Genomic DNA, 21,684 nt, shown 5'->3' on the forward strand with positions numbered 1-21,684 from the left:
ATCAGTTTCTTGGTCCTCCTTTGCTTTTTTTTTATTCATTCGTTGGATGTGGGCGTCACTGGCTATGCCAGCATTTATTACCCATCCCTAATTGCCCATGAGAAGGTGGTGGTGAGCTGCCTTCTTGAACCGCTGCAGTCCATTTGGGGTAGGTATACCCACAGTGCTGTTAGGAAGGGAGTTCCAGGATTTTGACCCAGCGAAAGTGAAGGAACGGCAACATAGTTCCAAGTCAGGATGGTGTGTGACTTGGAGGGGAACTTGCAGGTGGTGGTGTTCCATGCATTTGCTGCCCTTATCCTTCTAATTGGTAGAGGCCGCAGGTTTGGAAGGTGCTGTCTAAGGAGCCTTGGTGCATTGCTGCAGTGCATCTTGTAGATGGTACACACTGCTGCTACTGTGCGTCGGTGGTGGAGGGAGTGAATGTTAGTAGATAGTGTGCCAATCAAGCGGGCTGCTTTGTCCTGGATGGTGTCGAGCTTCTTGAGTGTTGTTGGAGCTGTACCCATCCAGGCAGGTGGAGAGTATTCCATCACACTCCTGACTTGTGCCTTGTAGATGGTGGACAGGCTTTGGGGAGTCAGGAGGTGAGTTACTTGCCTCAGGATTCCTAGCCTCTGACCTGCTCTTGTAGTCACGGTATTTATAATGGCTACTCCAGTTCAGTTTCTGGTCAATGGTAGCCCCTAGGATGTTGATAGTGGGGGATTCAGCGATGGTTATGCCATTGAATGTCAAGGGGAGATGGTTAGATTCTCTCTTGTTGGAGAATATTGTTGCTGTATTCTAAAATCCTCCCAGTCCTCAGGTTTACTACTATTTCTGGCAACTTTATCAGCCTTTTCTTTTAAGTTTATACAATCCTCAACTTCCTTTGTTAGCCATGGTTGACTGACTTCTTTTTGGAGTTTTTGTGCCTTCAAGGAATGTATAGTTGCTGTAAATTATGTAATAATTCTTTAAAGACTATTCATTGCTTATGTACTGTCATACCTTTTAAAATATTTTCCCAATCCACCTCAGCCAATTCGTCCCTCATACCTTCATAATTTTCTTTGTTCAAATTTAACACCCTGGCTTCAAATATAATATAAAATTCTATCATATTATGGCCACTCAACCTGAAAGGTTCGTTTTCAACAAGATTATTAATTAGACCTTTCTCAATACATAACACTAGATCTAAAGCAGCCTCTTCTTTAGTCGGTTCCTCAACATACTGCTCTAGAAAACCATCCCTAACACACTCCAGAGATTTGTCCTCCACAGCATTAGTGCTCATTAGGTTTACCCAGTCTATATGCAGATTTGAGTCACCCATGATTACTGTATTACCCATGCTACATGCTTCTCTAATCTCCTGATTAATACCATACCCCACACTACCACTACTGTTTGGTTAATAGGCAAGATAAGGGATCATGGAGTTGGAGGTAATATATTAGCATGGATAGAGGATCGGTTAATGGCCAGGAAGCAAAGATTAGGCATAAACGGGGGATTTTCAAGTTGGCAGGCAGTGAATAGTGGAGTGCCGCAAGGATCAGTGCTGGGGCCTCAGCTATTTACAATCTATATTGATGACTGTTACGACCAAGTGAGAAAGGGGTCTAGGGTTCAGTCTCAGCCTTCACCTGGTCTCAACATAACAGGGTTTAATTTTAAACACACCGTGTTTTTAGCTTCCCCTTGGGGAATCCTTGTTCACTGCTTTCCAATTATAAGGCAAATAAACAAATCAAACAGGTTTTCTTAAATTTAAAGAAGAAAGGTTGAACTTTATTAAACTTAAACTCTAATTCAGTTAATGCCTACGGATACACGACGTGCCCACGCTAGCATGCATGTGCAATACACACATGTAGATAGAGACAGAAAAGAGCAGAAGAAATAAAGTGGAAAAGTTTGAGACAATATCTGAAGATGGTTTAAGTTACAGTTCTTCGAGCTCGGTGTAGAGTCCTTGATTTTAGATAGATCTTACTTTTCCTTGGTGCCCAGTATTTTCCTTAAGTCTTGTTCAATGTAGGAGACTTTTCTCTCTTAAGGTTCATGTCTTCAGTGGATTTAGAGTTCCGTGAGAAAGAGATGGGAGCAGACAGGAGAGGCTGTGGTGAGCCAGCCAGGAGAGGTCTTTGCAGTCCAGGAGCACAGACTCTCAAACTGTCTGTACAATTCAGAAAAACTCTGGTTGCCCTGCAGGTTAATCATGTTACTAGCTGGTTTGACCACGTCTATTTGTGGATTCGGCCATCTTAGCAGTCATCCTGGAATGTGAGCTTCCTCACCTTCAATGTCTGGTGATCAAAGTCCATTATGGGTTGAATGTGTTAGGGAATGGTCCTTTGTCTCCACAAGCACTGTCTGTTAGTATGTAAATGTTTTTTCCAGCCATGGCTGATTTGTTTAACAAATCATTTCCTTGCTCCAGCAACAGTTAAAAATCAATGCGCATATGACAAAATTAATATGCCTCATTCTTGGCAGGTGGTCTGCATGACAATCACTTAGATGAAGAGATGGAGAATAATGTATCTAAGTTTGTTGATGATACAAAGGTAGCTGGAAAGGTCAGCTGTGGGGAGGAAACAGAGAGGCTGCAAAGAGATATAGACAGGAAACGTGGGTGTGCTTGTACTAGGAATGCAGAAAGTTAGCATGCAGATACAGCAAGTAATCAGGAAGGAAAATGGCACGTTAGCCTTTATTGCAAGGGGACTGGATTACAGGAATAAAGAAGTCTTGCTGAAATTGTACAGAGTTTGTGGTGAAACCAGTTTTGGTCTTCACATTTAAGAAGGGTATACTTGCATTGAGGGTTGTCCTATGATGAGAGGCTGAGTAAATTGGGCTTATATTCTCTGGAGTTTAGAAAAATGAGAGGCAATCTGATTGAAACATACAAGATTGTGAAGGAGCTGGATAGGGTAGATGCTGAGAGATTGTTTCTGCTGGTCGTAGAATCGAAAACACAGGACACAGTTTCAGGATAGGGGGCCAATCATTTAGGACTGAGATGAGGAGAAATTACTTCACTCAAAGGGTTGTGAATCTTTGGAATTCTCTACCCCAGAGAGTTGTGGATGCTCCATTGCTGAACACATTTAAGGCTGGGATAGACAGCTTTTTGGTCTCTTAGGGAATAAAGGGCAGGAAAGTGGAATTGAAGCCTAAGATCAGCCATGATCATATTGAATGGTGGAGCAGGCTCGATGGGCCATATGGTCTACTCATGCTCCTATTTCTTGTGCTCTTGTGTAACCCATGGCTTCTGGTCAAACATAGGTACGGAAACTTCCTTTCTGGTCACTGCCTACCAACCTCCCTCAGCTGATCAGTGCTCCTCCATTTTGAGCACAACTTGGAATAAGCACTGAAGGCAGCAAAAGCACAGAATGCCATCTTGGTTGGGAACTTCAACGACCATCACCATGAGTGGCTTGGTAGTACCACCACTACCACGGTATGCTGATTGGGTTCAATGAAAAGGGGTGGGAGGAGGTTTATTTCTTGCGTAAATGCCGCATAGACCAGTTGGGTCAAATGGCCAGTTTCTGTGCTGGACACTTGATGTATCTCACTGTTACCATTGACCGAACTGGGCAGCCTAAAGTACATAGCTGCTAGACTGGATCTGCGGCAGGTGGTGAGGGAACCAACAAGAGCGAAAAACATACTTTACCTCGTCCTCACTAGTCTACCTGTCGCAGATGCATCTGGCCATGACAGTATTGGTAGGAGTGACCACCACACAGTCCTTGTGGAGACGAAATCCCATATTCACATTGAGGGTACCCACCTTCGTGTTGTGTGGCACTACCACCGTGCTAAATGGAATAGATTTCGAACAGATCTAGCAATGCAAAACTGGGCATCAATGAGGCACTGTGGGTCATCAGCAGCAGCAGAATTGTATTCAGCCACAATCAGAGGGTTAGATAGGGTGGATAGTGAGAGTCTTTTTCCTCGGATGGTGATGGCAAACACGAGGGGACATAGCTTTAAGTTGAGGGGTGATAGATATAGGACAGATGTCAGAGGTAGTTTCTTTACTCAGAGAGTAGTAGGGGCGTGGAACGCCCTGCCTGCAGCAGTAGTAGACTCGCCAACTTTAAGGGCATTTAAGTGGTCATTCGATAGACATATGGATGAAAATGGAATAGTGTAGGTCAGATGGTTTCACAGGTTGGCGCAACATCGAGGGCCGAAGGGCCTGTACTGCGCTGTAATGTTCTAATTCTAATTCTAATTCGAATCTGTAACCTCATGACCCCACATATCCCTCACTCTACCATTACCATCAAGCCGAGGGACCAGCCCTGGTTCAATGAAGAGTGCAGGAGAGCATGCAAGGAGCAGCACCAGGCATACCTCAAAATGAGGTGTCAGCCTTGTGAAGCTACAACACAGGACTACCTGTATGTCAAACAGTGGAAGCAGATTGTGATAGACAGGGCTAAGTGATCCCTCAACCAACGGATCAGATCTAAGCTCTGCAGTCCTGCCACATCCAGTTGTGAATGGTGGTGAACAATTAAACAACTAACAGGAGGAGGAGGCTCCACAAATATCCCCATCCTGAATGATGGGGGAGCCCAGCACATCAGTGCAAAAGACAAGGCTGAAGCAATTGCATCCATCTTCAGCCAGAAGTGCCGAGTGGATGATCCATCTTGGCCTCCTCTTGAGGTCCCCAGAATCACAGATGCCAGTCTTCAGCCAATCTGATTCATTCCATGTGATATCAAGAAATGGCTGAAGGCACTGGATACTGCAAAGGCTATGGGCCCTGACAATATTCCGGCAACAGTACTGATGACGTGTGCTCCGGAACTGGCCGCGCCCCTAGCCAAGCTTTTCCAGTACAGCTACAACACTGGCATCTACCCAGCAGTGTGGAAAATTGCCCAAGTGTGTTCTGTCCACAAACAGCGGGACAAATCTGGCCAATTACCGCCCCATCAGTCTACTCTCTATCAACACCAAAGTGATGGAAGGTGTCATCAACAGTGCTATCAAGCAGTACTTGCTCAGTAATAACCTGCTCACTGATGCTCAGTTTGGGTTCCACCAGGGCCATTCAGCTCCTGACCTCATTACAGCCTTGTTCCAAACATGGACAAAAGAGCTGATCTCCAGAGGTGAGGTGAGAGTGACTGCCTTCAACATCAAGGCAGCATTTGACTGAGTATGGGATCAAGCAGCCCTAGCAAAACTGGAATCAATGGTAATTGGGGAAAACTCTCTGCTGGTTGGAGTCATACCTGGCACAAAGGAAGATGGTTGTGGTTGTTGGAGGTCAATCATCTCAGCTCCAGGACATCACTGCAGCAGTTCCTCAGGGTAGTGTCCTTGGCCCAACCATCTTCAGCTGCTTCATCAACGACCTTCCTTCAATCATAAGGTCAATGGTCAGAAGTGGGGATGTTCGTTGATGATTGCACAACGTTCAGCATCATTCGCACTCCTCAGATACTGAAGCAGCCCGTGTCCAGTTGCAACAAGACCTGGACAATATCCAGGCTTGGGGACTGATGATTGGCAAGTAACATTCGCGCCACACAAGTGCCAGGCAATGACCATCTCCAAGAAGAGAGAATCTAACCATCTTCCCTTGACATTCAACGGCATTACCATCGCTGAATCTTCCAATATCAACATCCAGGGGGTTCCCTTTGACCAGAAACTGAACTGGACAAGACTGTGACTACCAGTGCAGGTCAGAGGCTGGGAATTTTGCAGCAAATAATCCACTTCCTGACTCCCCAAAGCCTATCTGCCATCTACAAGGCACAAGTCAGGAGTGTGATGGAATACTCTCCACTTGCCTGGATGAGTGCAGATCCAACAACACTCAACAAGCTCAACAAAGTAGCTCGCTTGCTCGATACTTCATCCGCCAACGTAAACATTCAGTCCATCCACCACCGGCACACAGTGGCAGCAGTGTGTACCATATACAAGAGGAAGTGGAGCAATGCACCAAGGCTCCTCCGACAGCACCTTCCAAACCTGCAACTTCTACCACTTAGGACAAGGGCAGCAGAGACATGGGATCACCACCAGCTGCAAGCTCCCCTCGAAGCCACACACCATCCTGACTTGGAACTTTATCGCCGTTACTTCAATGTCACTGAATCAAAATCCTGGAACTCCATTCCTAACAGCACTGTGGGTGTATCCGCACCAGGTGGACTGCTGCGGTTCAAGGAGGCGGCTCAGCACCGCTTTCTCAAGGGCAATTAGGGATGGGCAATAAATGCTGTCCCAGCCAGCAACGCCCACATCCCATGAAAGAACAAATAAAACCAGTATAAGCAGGAGGAGGTGACAGAGGCAGCAGCAGCTGTGGGCAGTCCTCCTCGGAGGATGTGGGACAGACAAAGCCATGCTCAGCTGGCAGGAGGTGCAGAGCCTTGGTGTTCCAATGAAAGATGGGTCTTTCTGGAGCAGCAAGGGGACATGTGTGCCCGAATGTCAGGGTTCCCTGAGGCAGTGCTGAGGCTTGGGCAGGGAATGGAGGAGTCCATTCATGAGATCTTCTGCAATGTTTCAGGCATATGAGTGCATGAGCTCCTCCATTGAAAGAGTGGCAAACTTATGGAGAACCATAAGTGGCATCTCCCTGAGTGGATGTAAACACATTGCACTCACATGCACAGAATGCATAGTACATTCTGTAGCTTTGGCTGGTTAGTTGCACTAATGGCGCAATGACACATGAACGGGTATCCAGACGTGCCCCAGCTACTGGTTTCCACGGACGTGCCTGTGCACCATGAAAGGGCTTGAGCATGCAGGAATGATGTCGAGGGGGCCACCCTTCATCGGCTGCTTCCTTCACCCTTCTAACTGAGGCACAAGCTATACAGCAAGGCCCTGTGACCAAGTCTGCCCCTGCATCAACACAGATAAAGCAAACTGTGGCGTTGCCTCCACTGACACCACAACGCCAAGGGCGGGTGCAACAGGTGTCTCCACTGCATTCAGACACAAGCAAGCAGCCTGCCTCCACTTCTGCCTCAGGCACAGGGGAGCACCTCGTAGAAGTGGCCGCATGAGTACAGTGCCGCGTCAGTAGTTTCACCTTGGGGTTCACTCGGGTGACTTTGGTCATTGATCAATCCTCAGTGTAATGAGAGGGTTCAGGGTAACACCCTGATTTGTATGATCCCACTGTTTTGAGGGAATTAAGGCACCAGCATGATGAAGTGGATGTGCGATGCTAAGATGGGTGGTCAGGGACACTGTGTGGCTGGTGGCAACGTGTCTTCCAGGCTTTGTGGGGAAACAGCAGACGGGTCTGCATGGCAGGTATTTTGCATATGGCTGCTCCTTGTGGGAGAGGTGTGGTACTGGGCCAGGATGTGCCAGTGTCAGGAGTAGTACACCTGGATCTGTACGGCCCAAGCTTCCCTGCCATCCTGGACAATGGTTTAATGCGTCAGCCGGACCTCTGGAAGGCCTTGCAGCACTTGATCACCATGCTCCGCAATGCCTTCCACCTCCTCCTGTAAAGAAGGGTGCCAATTCTCCACACCTTCTTCAAGGTCCATACCTCTTTGTGTGGCCATATTGTGCTGAGCGCAGCATTCCACCACAATGCGAGAAACCCTTGAGGGAGCGAACTGGAGGGCCCTCCCCCAACCGGTCAAGGCACTGGAACCACATCTTCAGGTCTGATGGCTTGCTCAGTGGTGTTCCTTGTGCTGAGATGACAGTGGTTGTAGCAACTCTGTACCGCCGTTGAAGGGTTACACACAGGGGTCTACAGCCATTTCTTCAATGGATAACCCTTGTCCCCTAGCACAAAGTCTTTCTGGTGGCATGAACATCTGTGGCACCTATGATTGCCTCAGGATGAAGACATCTTGGAAACTGTCAGGAAACCTTTCAGCCACCTGCAGAAAACACTTGTGGTGGTTGCACACCAGCTGTATGTTGAGGGAGTGGAATCCCTTCCTATTGATAAATGCCCCTGGCCATTCCACTGGGGCCTTGATAGCCACATGGGTACAGTTGATAACCCCTGCACCTGAGGGAATCCTACCATGGAGGCAAAGATCACGGTCTTCTGTGCTTGCGTGGCTCCACCAGTCTGGAACTCAATGTATTCCTATGCCCTCTCATACAGAGCATCCGTCACCTGCCTGATGCTATGATGGGCGGCTGCTTGTCATATGCCACACCTTGAAGCAATGCTGAGGCAAAGAAGTTCAAGGCCACTGTCACTTTCATGGCTACTGGCAGGGTGTGCCCAAATGACTAGTGAGGCCTGAGGTCCTCCTCCATGAGGGCCACAAATCAGCAACCAACTGCCTCGATAGGCACAGCGTCTGGTAGCACTGCTGCTGTGACATGATATCCAGGCTGATGAGTCTTTGGCAGTACACCCTACGGTAAGTGTAGCACCTTCATGTCCTCCCTGCCCCCGCGCATCAACTCTGTGTCCCTCTGCACCAAGGGGTTGCATGTGTTGCTGGCGCTGCTGCTCCTCGTCACCATGCGTTGCCATCTCAGAGTAACTGAGCCCCACGTCCGGGGATGGCCTATGGCCTCACGTACCACCAGATAGCATGGGAATGGCTGCCTGGACACACTTACTGTGCTCCACTGACCCCTGAATGTGCAATTGCCAGCAATTGCCCCAGTCCCTCCAACTGAAACACTCTGCAAACTTTGCCATTGCATGAACTCATCTCTACTTATTCAATCATTTATGCAGCATCTGGAATGGCTCCCCACTGTGCAGCCACCTCCTGTCCTTCGATGTGCTATTGACCCAGTGTGTTTCCCACACCTTGAAAATCTAAATCAGCCCTGCAACAAGCTTTCAAGTGGTTCGTTAACTGCCTCAATTGATTACCTGCCACTTTCAGGTGGGTTGCCGCAACCCCCTGAGAAGACACCTCCACCAAAATTGTCAGAGGCAGGAAAGCATTGGGAAAGTGGCATGCCGCTCAGTGCCACAATTTGCCCAGCATGCCCGCCTCCAAACCTGCCTCTGTCTTGGAATGAAAATTCAGCTCTAGGACTAGGAACTAAAGATTCGAGCCAGAACTTACAGGAGTGAAATTAAGAAACGTTTCTACACGTGAAAGGCTGGATTTTATTATCCCACTGCCTTGAGTGGCGGCAGGTGCACAAAATGGCGGTGGCCCTGTCTGTGATATTTGTGGCCACGCCACTGCGATTACGCGGCGGGCGGCCATTAGCATAATGACATCGGCCGTCCCCCACAATCACATGGCGGGGTGGGATTGGTGATGTCATTAATGGCATCACCTGATGTTGAATCAGGTGCTGGCGCCATCTTTAAAAGACTGCCAGCCCTGCATTTACTCTCCTTGCATTGAATAGCAACACTTTCATTGATTTGGCATAATTTTGCAACTCAGCAAGCCTCCCCCCGGCATCATTCTGACTATGTCAGATATAAGGTTAGGGTGGCCCCACGGTTCAGTGATGCCTCCCTGCTGATTCTCCTCCAGGCTGCAAGGGAAAGGCAGCAGGTCCTGTGCCCCAGTGATGGCAAGAAGAGGTCCTCCCATCTGACCAAGTGAGCCTGGACAGAGATCACAGAGGAGATCAGCAGCCGTGAGGTCACCCGTCGTAACTGGGTCCAGTGCACAAAGAGGATCAATGACCTCTTTCGCTCAGCCAAGGTAAGTTGCGTGATTCCACATAACTTGCTGCAATCTGCTTGCCCACAAGCGTAAAGACGCACACTTACATAACCATTCCAATGATAGGAAGGTCATAGCATAATGATAGTAGATTACTGACTGAATAAGTGAGACCAGTCTCCCTTGTTTCTATTTTAGCCCAATTGAGACCCATGACAAGTCGAGTCAGAATGAGAGCAGTGACATCCCCCAGGTGCAGAAGAGGAGCTCATGTTAGCTTTGTGGTGATGTAAAGACATTTGGAACTTAACAGTAACTGTATCCTTGATTTTTCAGGAGAAGGGGGCCCACAACAGCAGGGAGGCACCCTGGACCGGTGGCAGGTTGCCTGACTTGCAGCCTCTGTCTCAGGCCGAAGAGGAGGTGCTCGAGCTAGTCAGGAGTCAAGGAGGACATTCCATATCGGACATCAAGCTCGGGGTCCCAGTTGAAGAGAGTGATTATTGACAAACACAAAATGAATCGAAATTACATTTTATGGAGAAACACAGTGCTGTCATCATTGCGACATGTGTACCATAACATCTAAATGTCTGTTCTTTACATTGTATCTTGCAGGGCAGCATTCGCAAATGCTTAAAGACAACGAGGATACAACGACTACCTCCGAGGATGGGCAACACTTAGAGGATGTACCATCCCATGACTCTTCTGCAGCTTCCACCAGTGCAGATACTCCCACCTCGGTGGGTATCTGATCAGCATTAGATTCGGGGTCACAAGCTGGTGGGAGCACAAAACATGCACCCAAGCAGCTGGCTGAGGCTGAGACAGATGAGGCCTCTGACAGTCAGAGGACTGTGGGAGTCCAGGCCCATGCTGAGCCCCAGGATGATGATGAGCCTCTGGTGTCAACAGCACAGGACATGCTGGAGTTACACACAAACATATGAATTAGGAGCAGGAGTAGGCCACTCAACCCCTCGAGCCTGCTCCGCCATTCAATAAGTTCATGGCTGAACTGATTACTCCACATTCCCGCCTACCCCCGATAACCTTCCACCCCCTTGCTTATCAAGAATCTATCTACCTCTGCCTTAAAAATATTCAAAGACTCCGCTTCCACCGCCTTTTAAGGAAGAGACTTCCAAAGACTCACAACCCTCTGAGAGAAAAAAATTCTCCTCATCTCTGTCTTAAATGGGCGACCCCTTATTTTTAAATAGTGACCCCTAGTTCTAGATTCTCCCACAAGGGGAAACATCCTTTCCACATGCACCTTGTCAAGACCCCTCAGGATCTTATATGTTTCAATCAAGTCGCCACTTACTCTTCTAAACTCCAGTGGATACAAGCCTCGCCTGTCCAACCTTTCCTCACAAAACAACCCGCCCATTCCAGGTATTGGTCTAGTAAACCTTTGCTGAAGTGCTTCAAAGGCATTTACATCCTTCCTTCAATAAGTACTCCAAATGTGGTCTCACCAATGCCCTGTATAACTGAAGCATAACCTCCCTATTTTTGTATTCAATTCCCCTCCAATAAACGATAACATTCTATTAGCTTTCCTAATTACGTACTGTACCTGCATACTAACCTTATGCGGTTCATGCACTAGGACACCCAGATCCCTCTGCATCTCAGAGTTCTGCAATCTCTCACCATTTAAATGATATGCTTCTTTTTCATTCTTCCTGCCAAAATGGACAATTTCACATTTTCCCACATTATACTCCATTTGCAGATCTTTGCCCACTCACTTAACCTATCTATATCCTTTTGTAGTCTCCTTATGTCCTCTTCACAACTTTCTTTCCTACCAATCTTTGTGTCATCAGCAAATTTAGCAACCATACCTTCGGTCCTTTCATCCAAGTCATTAATATAAATTGTTAAGAGTTGAGGCTCTAACACTGATCCCTGTGGCAAACCACTCGTTACATCTTGCCAACCAGAAAATTACCCATTTATGCCTACTCTCTGTTTCCTGGTCGCTAGCCATTCTTCTATCCATGCCAATATGTTACCCCCTAAAAATAAAGCTTTTATTTTTTGCAATAACCTTTGATGTGGCAGCTTATCAAATGCCTTGTGGAAATCTAAGTATAGTACAGCCACTGGTTCCCCTTTATCCACAGCACATGTTACTTCTTTAAAGAACTCCAATAAATTGGTTAAACATGATTTCCCTTTCACAAAACAATATTGACTCTGCCTGATTACCTTGAACTTTTCTAAGTGCCCTGCTATCACATCTTTAATAATAACTTTTAACATTTTTCCTATGACAGATGTTAAGCTAACTGCCCTGTAGTTTCCTGCTTTCTGTCTCCTTCCCTTTTTGAATAAAGGAGTTACATTCGCTATTTTCAGTTGCAGGGAGAGGTAAGGCAACATTTGGCAGAGATGCCAGAGGCATTGTGCAGTCATGAGCAGATGATCGAGGAGCCCTGACTGCTGCCATGTCTCAGGCATTTGAGCGTACGACTTCAACTATCGAGAGATTGGTGACCTTCATCGATAGCTACATTCCACAGATGCACAATGACCTGCAAACCTTCGCCTTGGCCATGACTACATATCAGCAGTGACAGGGTGAGGGAAGGACCAGGAGCCTGGAGGGTATTCCCTTTGCCAGTCCTTCTCCGGAGTGCAGGTAGGTTCCAACGATCCTTGAGAGGGAGAAGGAGAGGCTGCGCTCCACATCTGGGGTCTCCTCTCAGGGGGATTCGAGTGTGGATACCTTCAGCTCCTCCACCAGTGAGTCCAGCTCCAGCACCCATGACACCTGAGGACAGCCCTGCACTGGTGCAGGAGGCCTTCAGGCACCCCGATACCTCCAGACGTCAGGCCTCCCCAGATGACAACTGCCAAAGTCATCCCAGGCCAAGGAGCATCCTGAACAGCAACCTGCCTCCAGTCTAGCTGCTAGCGCAGAGGTAACACTGCGAAGGAGCACCCGCAAACATATTAAAAAGACATCTTGACACATATAAGTATTCACGGGTGAGACAAATATATCATGTTTACTTTAATTAAATGTGTTTTCCTGATAATCATCAGCCTTTGTTGTCTGAAAGGCACATTCCACCATGTAGTAATTATGTGTCTTTCAATTCCATCATAAGCCTTAAAGTTTTGTCAATGTGACCACTGACATCATTAGCATGCCATTATGCATGATGTTTAATTGATGGGTAATGGCTCAGTTTGTTGCTCCCATTCATGCTGGAGAGACAGATGGCATTGGACAGCCATGGCTATCTACTCCCACTGCCTTTTGACTATGTGCCTGGAGCACTACCTTCCCTCCTGCAGATACAGGACATGCCTCCTCCTTTCCACATCCTCCAGCAAGACCTCTAGCAGTGAACAAAAACCTTGGAACTTCCTCCCTCTCCTGTTGTGTCATTCCTCACTCTTTTCCAGGTCAGATTCTCTTCAACCATGATTCCCAGCACCTGCTGCAGCCACAACGCATCTCCCCTTTAAGAGCTGCAAGCTAGCTTTAAACAACGCAGGCTAGCTTTAAATGGTGCTAGCCTCTCACGATATTGACCCCCAGCCAATGAATAGCACGTCGAGTGCTTGCTGGGGCCATCTAATTTAGTCCCAACATGTTTAGCAAATAAAAAGGCATCATGCACTGCAAATACAAGAAACTCCTGTTACTTACAGGATGAAGACCAAGCGGTCAGGGAGGGAAAATGGCTGCTCATCCCCAAAATTGTACAGAACTGGCTTGATTGCAACCAAAATTGGATGTGGCAAAGTTTCTATCAGGAATTTACTTACAAGATGTTTGTATGTATTTTATTGTATTTAAATGACAGAAATATGCATATCAAATTAATTATTGTTAGAACTGAGAATGAATTCAAAGCAACTACACTTTGAAATTCTTTCACAATTTGTACAAGTAATTTTCCTTCCATTTGATATTCACCACCACTTCTTTTTTTACTTACTTGCTTGTAGCCCTGTTGGCCATATCTTGGAGATCACCTGGGTCAAAAAGCTGTGATTCCTTAAGTCCAAGCTCTTCACATGCTCTCAAAAACAAAGTAATGTTGTCCTGTTAGAAACATAAACACATTTATGTTATCAGCATCCATCCAGACTAAATGATTGCATCAGTGCTTTCCATGCAAGTGTGATTTAATTTACACTCGGACTAAATGGCACTATCCTACACTGATAGTCTGGTATTTTACAGCCATGCTGCTCCATTCCTGTTTATAACCTGCACAGCTCAAACAAAATGTGCCAAATTATATTATTTTATCTTGCGTGTATGTTATCTCTAATCCAATCAACACTTAAACTATTTGAACAAACAAAAAAATTGATTTAATTAACGTAATGCTTTGAAAATAGTTAATTTATAAACACAGAATTTGTGGAATAAATATGAGCCAAATTTGCTTCTTGATGTCCTGACATCTCACCCTGTTTTATTCCTGACAAACAGCCCCCTTCCTTGAAAATGTTATGTTTGTGCTTTCCAGTTGGCTGGTTTCATTTTTGCCCCAAATAGTGAGATACATGGAACCTGTAAAATTATAAAGATAATAAAATAGGGCGGCACAGTGGCGCAGTGGTTAGCACCGCAGCCTCACAGCTCCAGGGACCCGGGTTTGATTCCGGGTACTGCCTGTGTGGAGTTTGCAAGTTCTCCCTGTGTCTGCGTGGGTTTTCTCCGGGTGCTCCAGTTTCCTCCCACAAGCCAAAAGACTTGCAGGTTGATAGGTAAATTGGCCATTATAAATTGTCACTAGTATAAGTAGGTGGTAGGGAAATATAGGGACAGGTGGGGATGTTTGGTAGAAATATGGGATTAGTGTAGGATTAGTATAAATGGGTGGTTGATGTTCGGCACAGACTCGGTGGGCCGAAGGGCCTGTTTCAGTGCTGTATCTCTAATCATAATCAAATCATAATCAAAATACAAAAGGAGCAAGGATACTTGAAAACCTAAATCTATACATGGGTGAGCCTCAAGTCAAGGATGACTGGATTATTCAAAGTTTCTCAGATACTTTGGTGCCTCTGTGAGATGACTGTTGAAACTGATGCAAGAACCATAATTCCTTTGAGCAGTGGTTGCAGCATAGGACTGCCCTGCTAGAGTCAATTGGTTGTTGCAGTTACCGTGTGACTTTGTGATTTTCTCACATTCCAATCAACTCCAGCAAGCATTTGTTTTTGAAGTGAGAGACACCAGTATGCAGAGTGATGCACCATCAGAAGCCAACTAGTGCCATCTCCCAATCATCAATAAGGATATGATATGGCTTGGTTGTTTCTCAAAGTATTTTTTCTGTTCAACACTGGAACTGTGAACATTCCCTTGCAAGACTGTATGGGTTGAATTTTATTAGCGTGCCACACATCGCGGCAGCGCGCTTTGAACTCGGTAGCATTCCGACACAGAAGCGCCACTGCTGAGCCCCCGCGATATTTCGCGCTGGGCTCATTTAAATGGAGGGGGCGGAGTGTCCGCCCCCGATGACGTGGAGGGGGTAGCCACTCCATCCCTGGCAGCGGTGTCCAGCGCCACCGCACAGGCGTCATTTTTAAAGGGCTTCAAGCCCTTCAGGAGCATTTACATTTTTAAAGAAACATTCATTTGCCATTGAGTCTCCAATGTTCAATACAAAATGAAAGCCCCTCTACCAACCCCCCAAATGACCACAAACTTTATTTTTGGGCCTTGCCCACTAAAAGAAAACTTTTCCCCCCAAACTCTCCCCCCTCCCACTCTGATAATTTCACTCCTCCCCCTCCCCCCTCCCCACCAGTGTCTCGCCTCAGAACCCGAAGGCGCGCAAGGTGTGGCTGGCGGCCATAAAATCGGTGTTGGACGGCCGCTGGGACCAGGTAAGTGGAGTAAATTTATTTGCATTGATTTGACTATTTAAATGAAGGCCCTGCCACCAAGCGGTGGGGGGGGGGGGGGCCACACCGAGGCCTCGCTGCCGCCAGTAAAATGCAGTGGGGCCTTCTCGGCGTCGGGGGTCGTGGCGGAACGCTCCCACAAGCAGTTTAGGGCCCCTCCCCCCCCTGCCAGAACCCCTGACAATGAGAGGCTGGTAAAATTCAGCCCTATAAAGTAGAATAAATTATACATCTTAATTATACAAACAACTTAAGCTGTTGTGTAAACAATCACTGACACTCAAGGTTTCATTGTTTGCATCACTAGTCAATAGCTTTTGGAAACGACAGAGATCCTGAGGAATCTTGGTGCCAAATTTTGCACTGCAAAAATGCAGCTCCCCTTTAAATATCAGGAGGATCATTTCAAGTACTGCTGCGTCACTAGATTGCCCTCTCCCCCAATCAAAACTGGTCAGATTCCTTGTACCCATTTCACCTGGAAAGGGAGCTCCTATAGTGAGGAAATTAAGCCAGCTTTATAAAACTAACCAGACCAGCACTCCTCACTTCCAGCCATAGGCAACCACAGCCCCAATTCTGTCAATCTCACAGAATCAGAACTACAATATTTTATTTAACATACTTATAACCAAGGAATAATGCCAGTCACACAACTAGCTGAAATGCTGTTATGCCTGACAGTTGAAATAATAGGGTAAATTTTCAGCTTTCTGCCCCAACACAAAACTAGCATTGTGGATCAATGGAAATTGACAGCAGGCAGTTCCTATAATAGATGAACGATTCTCAACACTATTTTTACACCCAGGTGACAAGGTGAAAATGCATCCCATTGGTTCCAGTATTAATTTGCACAAACATTTGGAAAACCTGGAATTTTAAAATATCTATATTTAAGATAATCAGAAAAAAAGCCAAGAGAGAGATGAGACAAGTTTTTGTTACTCAGCAAGTTGTTATGATCTGTTTTGCACTCCCTGAAAGGGTGGTGGAAGCAGACTCAGTAGTAACTATCCAAAGGAAATCGGATATATACTTGAGGAAATATTTGCAGGGCTATTGGGAAAAGAGCAGGGAAGTGGAACTAAGTGGTTAACTCTGTCAAATAGCCAGCACAATGACTTGAATGGACTGCTTCTCTGCTTCATGATTCTATGAGGGTCTAAACTGAATAGCCCCTGACATCAGGCCATCACTGGAGCTGCGGTCACTGAGGCCGTGGCCAGTGACATGGCTGAAACCATTAAGGATGATGGTATTTTCTTACCTAATGCACCTTCTCAGCTCCCACTCCACCCTCATCCCACAATGTTATTATTTACAATCTGCAGATGGTGTAACCACGCACCTCTTGATTTTGCCCCCCACCCCTTCCCTCATCCCAACCCTGTCTTTATACTTTCAGACAGCCAAGAACTATCATCACCTGGCCAAGCAGTAGTGCGGGAGGCTTAAGTCCAATATGAAGAAGAAACTGAGGAGGAAAAAACACCATCACTTGATCTAACACTTACAGCCACCAGCTTAGACACGGCGCAAACTTTAGAGGGTAGCACAGAGGCAGGATCTGCACATGGTGAGTAACCGGGCATGAGTGGCCTGCAGCGAGGTCAAGGGGAAAGGATCACACAGGTGATTCCCTGGAGGGTGAGGTTGCACATGAGTTCCGCTACCGATCACTAAGATGAGGACTTTGAAGGGGTGGCGTACAGAAAAGGGTTGATGGGCTTGCACACAGAGATGTTTGGTGCATTGGTAGGCCTGCCAGAAAGCCTGATGTCATGGTCAAAGAGCATGGAGGAGTCCAGCTCCAAACTGGCACAGAGCACTGGGCAGAGCCAGAAGACATTCCTTTCCAATGTGGAAGTGGTGACCAACTCCATGAGAACACTTGTGTATCCAACCATGAAGCAGGATCTGACGGCCAATGTCAAGCTTCCATTGAAGCACAAGTCGAAGTCCAATGTCTGAGTACTGCAGTGGAAGCTCAAACCGATGTCATGAAATCTCGTGCTCCCGCCAATGCCCCTGCTATTGCCCGTCAGACAATCAGTCCTGACTGCTGCCACCCATGCTACGGTGGTGCAGTCTGAAGCTGAGCCTCCTAGGCCCAGAGCTGCTCGAGGTCATCCTGTAAGGCCATCTACAGTGTCCCACAGTGAAAGACAGCAGCCTTCCACCAACCATGCTGCAGTCACTGGGGTAGGAGCACTAAACCAGCAATGGCACCCACAATACAGGTATTAAGGGAATGCACAAGGATGATTCGCTGAATATAGAGTGGCGAGGTCCAAAATGACAGATCTGGCATCAAATCAGCGTGAGATGCTGACTTACGTCACTATCTTCCCACTCTGCATACTTCTGACCTACGCACATAACATCTGTGCTAACGCCCTCACCAAGACGTCTTTCGGTTGGGCCATGGCCAAAGCAGGCGAATGCCATTTTTATATCAAACAGGCCATCTTTGTTGCCAATGATTCCACGATCTGGTTCATTTGTATGTGTTGTTTGATTATCGACTAAAATTTTGGTCAATAATACATTTTTCAATAAATTTGACTAATATAAGATATAATTCTGACATTTTCTATCATCAATAAGTTAGAATTGCACTGTGGAATTTTAGTACTCAACTGTATGAAGTTCCCCTGGCCACTAGTTTAACAAAGGCATTAATCTGTTTATTTTAAGTAGATTTTAAGATGAAGAAGCCTGCTACCCTGGCAAAGCCACACGCAGGCTCCTCCTGCTTCCCTCTGTTTGCTGTGTGCGTTTAAGAGAGGGCATTAACCAGAGTGGCGACGTCCAAAATGGCAGGTCTGGTGTCAAATAAAATAGGGGCAGAGGAATTTCAAACAAATCATCCCAGTTTTTTATTTATTTCAGGTAGCGCAATTTCAACAAATGTATATGTATGAAGTATGAGGGTAATAATTCAGTTCAAAACGAGTTCACAAGATATCACCAACGTGAAGCATTGTTGTTTCTACATGAACAGAGACAAAGGGGGGAATTTTATGCTCTCCCCCGCATTGGGTTTGAAGGCTGGTTGAGCATATAATCGGGCAGGTTATTGGTGGTGGGGTATCCCCCACCACCTTCCCGCCTCCACCCAAATTAAGTCTGGGGCGGGAAGGCCTGTGAACGGCCTTCGTGCCTCGCCACCAATTGAGGCCCTTAAGTGAGCAATTAATGCCCAAAGAAGGGCCTCATCCCACCGCCACGGGTGGGCCTGTCGCTGCGTGGGGAGCACGCCAACCAAAGTCATGTGGTTTGCTTGCAGCTCTGGGTGGGGTCCCTCGTTAAAAGGCACTTCGTGCCTGGTTAAGGGACCTGGCATCAAGAAGGGAGGGTGGACCCGCTGAGAGACACCCCCATCCTTGCTGCCGACCCCCATACACTCCCTTCCACCGCAAACCCCACCTCACAAACCCCTCCCGCCCTGACGTACCTTTGGCCTGGGTCGAGGGCCTCAGGTCAGTGTTCCACCAGCAGCAGCCACCACATCCACAGTGGTGCTGCTTGGTTAAAGAGCTTCTGGCCTCTGATTGGCCAGCAGCTCTTAGAGGGAGGGGGGATTTCTACCACTGGGATCCTTGATCCCAGGGAAGGCCTGCCACTGCCCACTTAAGTGCCTAATTGGCATGATCTGGTGGGCCTTCCCCAGAGAGGGCGACGTGGGGCTCGCGCCACTTTTGCCAGTGGTCAAGACCTCCATTTCCAAGATAAAATCCTATCCAAAGGGTGGAATTTAATGGGGCCTTTGAGAGCTGGCTGGTGCATCAACTTAAAATGATTAATATTACCTTTAAAGAAGAGATAGTTCGGGCACAGTCAAGGTATGTTCCCTTGAAGGGGCAAGGCAAGGTAAACAAATCCAGAGCTCCCTGGATGTCAAAAGAACTAGAGATTAAGGTAAAGAAGAAAAAGTCTGCTTATGATAGATACCAGGTAGAGAACACAATTGAGAATATAGAAGGTTCAGAGGGGATGAGCCACATTGTAAATTCCAGCAGGGAACGAAGGGCTGCCCATAGCACACCTGTCCTGTAGCACTTACTGTGAGTTCTTCCTATCTCCCTCTTTCTACTTGCAGGACAATCTGGCCCATAACAACAGGGAGACCTCGGTAACTTGCAGATGAATGGCAGACATATGTCCTCCCTCAGCAGCTGAGAATGAAGCACTGCAGTTAATAGGGTTCCAGGGCAGCTGTTTAATAGTGGATGGTGAGACAGGTGGCTCTGCACAAGAGAGTGAGGATTGTCTTCAATCAACATCCAACACATTTCTGGAGATCCACATCACACACAGATATCATGACAAGATCTGCACAGCCTAACCCACACATGTCTGTGTTCTCTCATGCAGGTCGGTGTCCGCAGGAGACTCCATCAAAAGTGGGACAGTAGTTAACCTCTGAAGCGGAGCAGTCAGAGGATGCACCATCACATGACTCTCCTGCACCTTCCACCAGCACAGATACTTTCACCTCGGTGGGTTTATGCTCGACTGTAGAATCAGGGTCACAAGCTGGTGAGAGCACTCCACACACGCCAGAGCAGCTAACTGAGGCTGAGACAGCCGAGGGCTCTGATAGTCAGAGGACTGTGGATGGCCAGGCCTATACTGAGCCCCAGGCTGATGATGAGCCTTTCATGTCAATAGCACAGGGCATGCTGGAGTTTGAGAGAGAGGTAAGGCAACATTTGGTGGAGATGCCTGAGGTCATGCACAGCTATGAGCAGACGATGGAGGAGTCCATCCATGCCATGACTGTTGCCATGTCTCAGGCATGTGAGCACATGGCTTCCTCCATCGGGAGGTTGGCGACCCTCATAGAGAGCCAGATCCCACAAATACGCACAGACCTGCACAGCATCACCTTGGCCATGAGCTGAATGCAGCAGTGGCAAGGTGAGAGAAGGACGGGGCTCCCAGATCTTCTCCAGCTCCTTGTCCTCCTCTGGTCAGTAGGGAGGTTCAAGTGAGCCTTGAAAGGGAGGAAGAGAGGCTGACCGCCACAGCTGGTGGCTCCCCTCAGGGTGCTCTGAGTGTGGACAGTAGCTCCTTAGCTCCTCCATCAGTGAGCCCAGCTCCAGTAGTTGCGATGCCTGAGAAGAGTCCTTCATCTGTGCAGGAAACCCTCAGGCAGCCGGGACCCTCTAAGCCTCAGGCAGCCAGAGGACGGCCGTCAAAATCATCCCAGGCCAAGGGTCAGCCTGATCAGCAGCCTGCCTCCAGCCCAGCTGCTAGCGCTAGGGTCACACCTCATAGAGGCACTCAAATGTATAAAGAAAACCACCTTGACACACTTAGGGTTTCATGGGTGTCTGACATTTCCACTTTATTTTGTGTTATAAAGTTTTCTCATTACTAAAGTTGAATTTCATTGTGGAAAATGCTTATTCTTTCATGCCTTAATTGTGAGATGCTGACTACACACTTCCCCCTTAATGGGCTGCCAGTGTAGGCACAGCCCTCTTTTGATAAACATCTCACATGGGCCTTAACACGTGGTTCCACTGGCAAGTAGGCACAGAACCCATATAGAAAGGAGGCGACAAACAGAATGCACTGAAATCATAGAAATCAGAGGTGAATCTTTATTGAGTTCACTCTGAGAGACCATCATGGTGGCTCGAAGCAGGTAAGTATGAAACTGCCTCTTGCCTCCTTGGCCCATCGCTCACTGTGCCTGGCCTCCGCTGCAAGGGGTTCAAGATACAGTGCTGCCTGATCATTAGCCTCCTCCACATCCTCCTTGTCGTGGAAGAGTGGAAATTAATCATGTCCTCTTCATGCAAGGCCTCCCTCCATCTGCAGTGCTAGAGTGTGCAGAGCACAGCAGACCACCATAATACGTGAGACCCTTGCTGGGACATACTACAGAGCTCCACCGGATCAATCCAGGTAACAGAACCTCATCTTCAGCAGCCCAATGGCCTGCTCAATGGCAGCTCGGGTAGAGCCGTGGCAAGTGTTGTACCTCTCCTCCGTTGCATTGCGAGGGTTCCTCACAGGCATGAGTAGCCATGCCTTCAATGGGTAGCCCTTGTCCCAAGAATCCATCCCTGAAGGCGAACAGGGGGGTCTGAAAAGTTGTGGCACCTGGGACTGTGGAAGTATGAAGGCGTTGTCGCTGCTTCCC

The 21,684-nt window shown here is 47.4% G+C and overlaps 1 protein-coding gene across 7 annotated transcripts in view; it reads right to left on the minus strand.

Moving 5' to 3' along the window:
- LOC137372378 (LIM and calponin homology domains-containing protein 1-like) overlaps positions 1-21,684 on the minus strand; it is a 503,856-nt gene that overhangs the window by 219,618 nt on the left and 262,554 nt on the right. For all 7 annotated transcript variants that reach the window (XM_068036287.1, XM_068036300.1, XM_068036294.1 and 4 more), the window contains exon 4: positions 13,595-13,701. In XM_068036287.1, coding sequence (XP_067892388.1) covers positions 13,595-13,701 — 107 coding nt within the window. The remainder of the gene's footprint in view (positions 1-13,594; positions 13,702-21,684) is intronic.

This window comes from Heterodontus francisci, chromosome 1 (genome assembly GCF_036365525.1).
Source record: "Heterodontus francisci isolate sHetFra1 chromosome 1, sHetFra1.hap1, whole genome shotgun sequence".
Lineage (NCBI taxonomy): Eukaryota > Metazoa > Chordata > Chondrichthyes > Heterodontiformes > Heterodontidae > Heterodontus > Heterodontus francisci.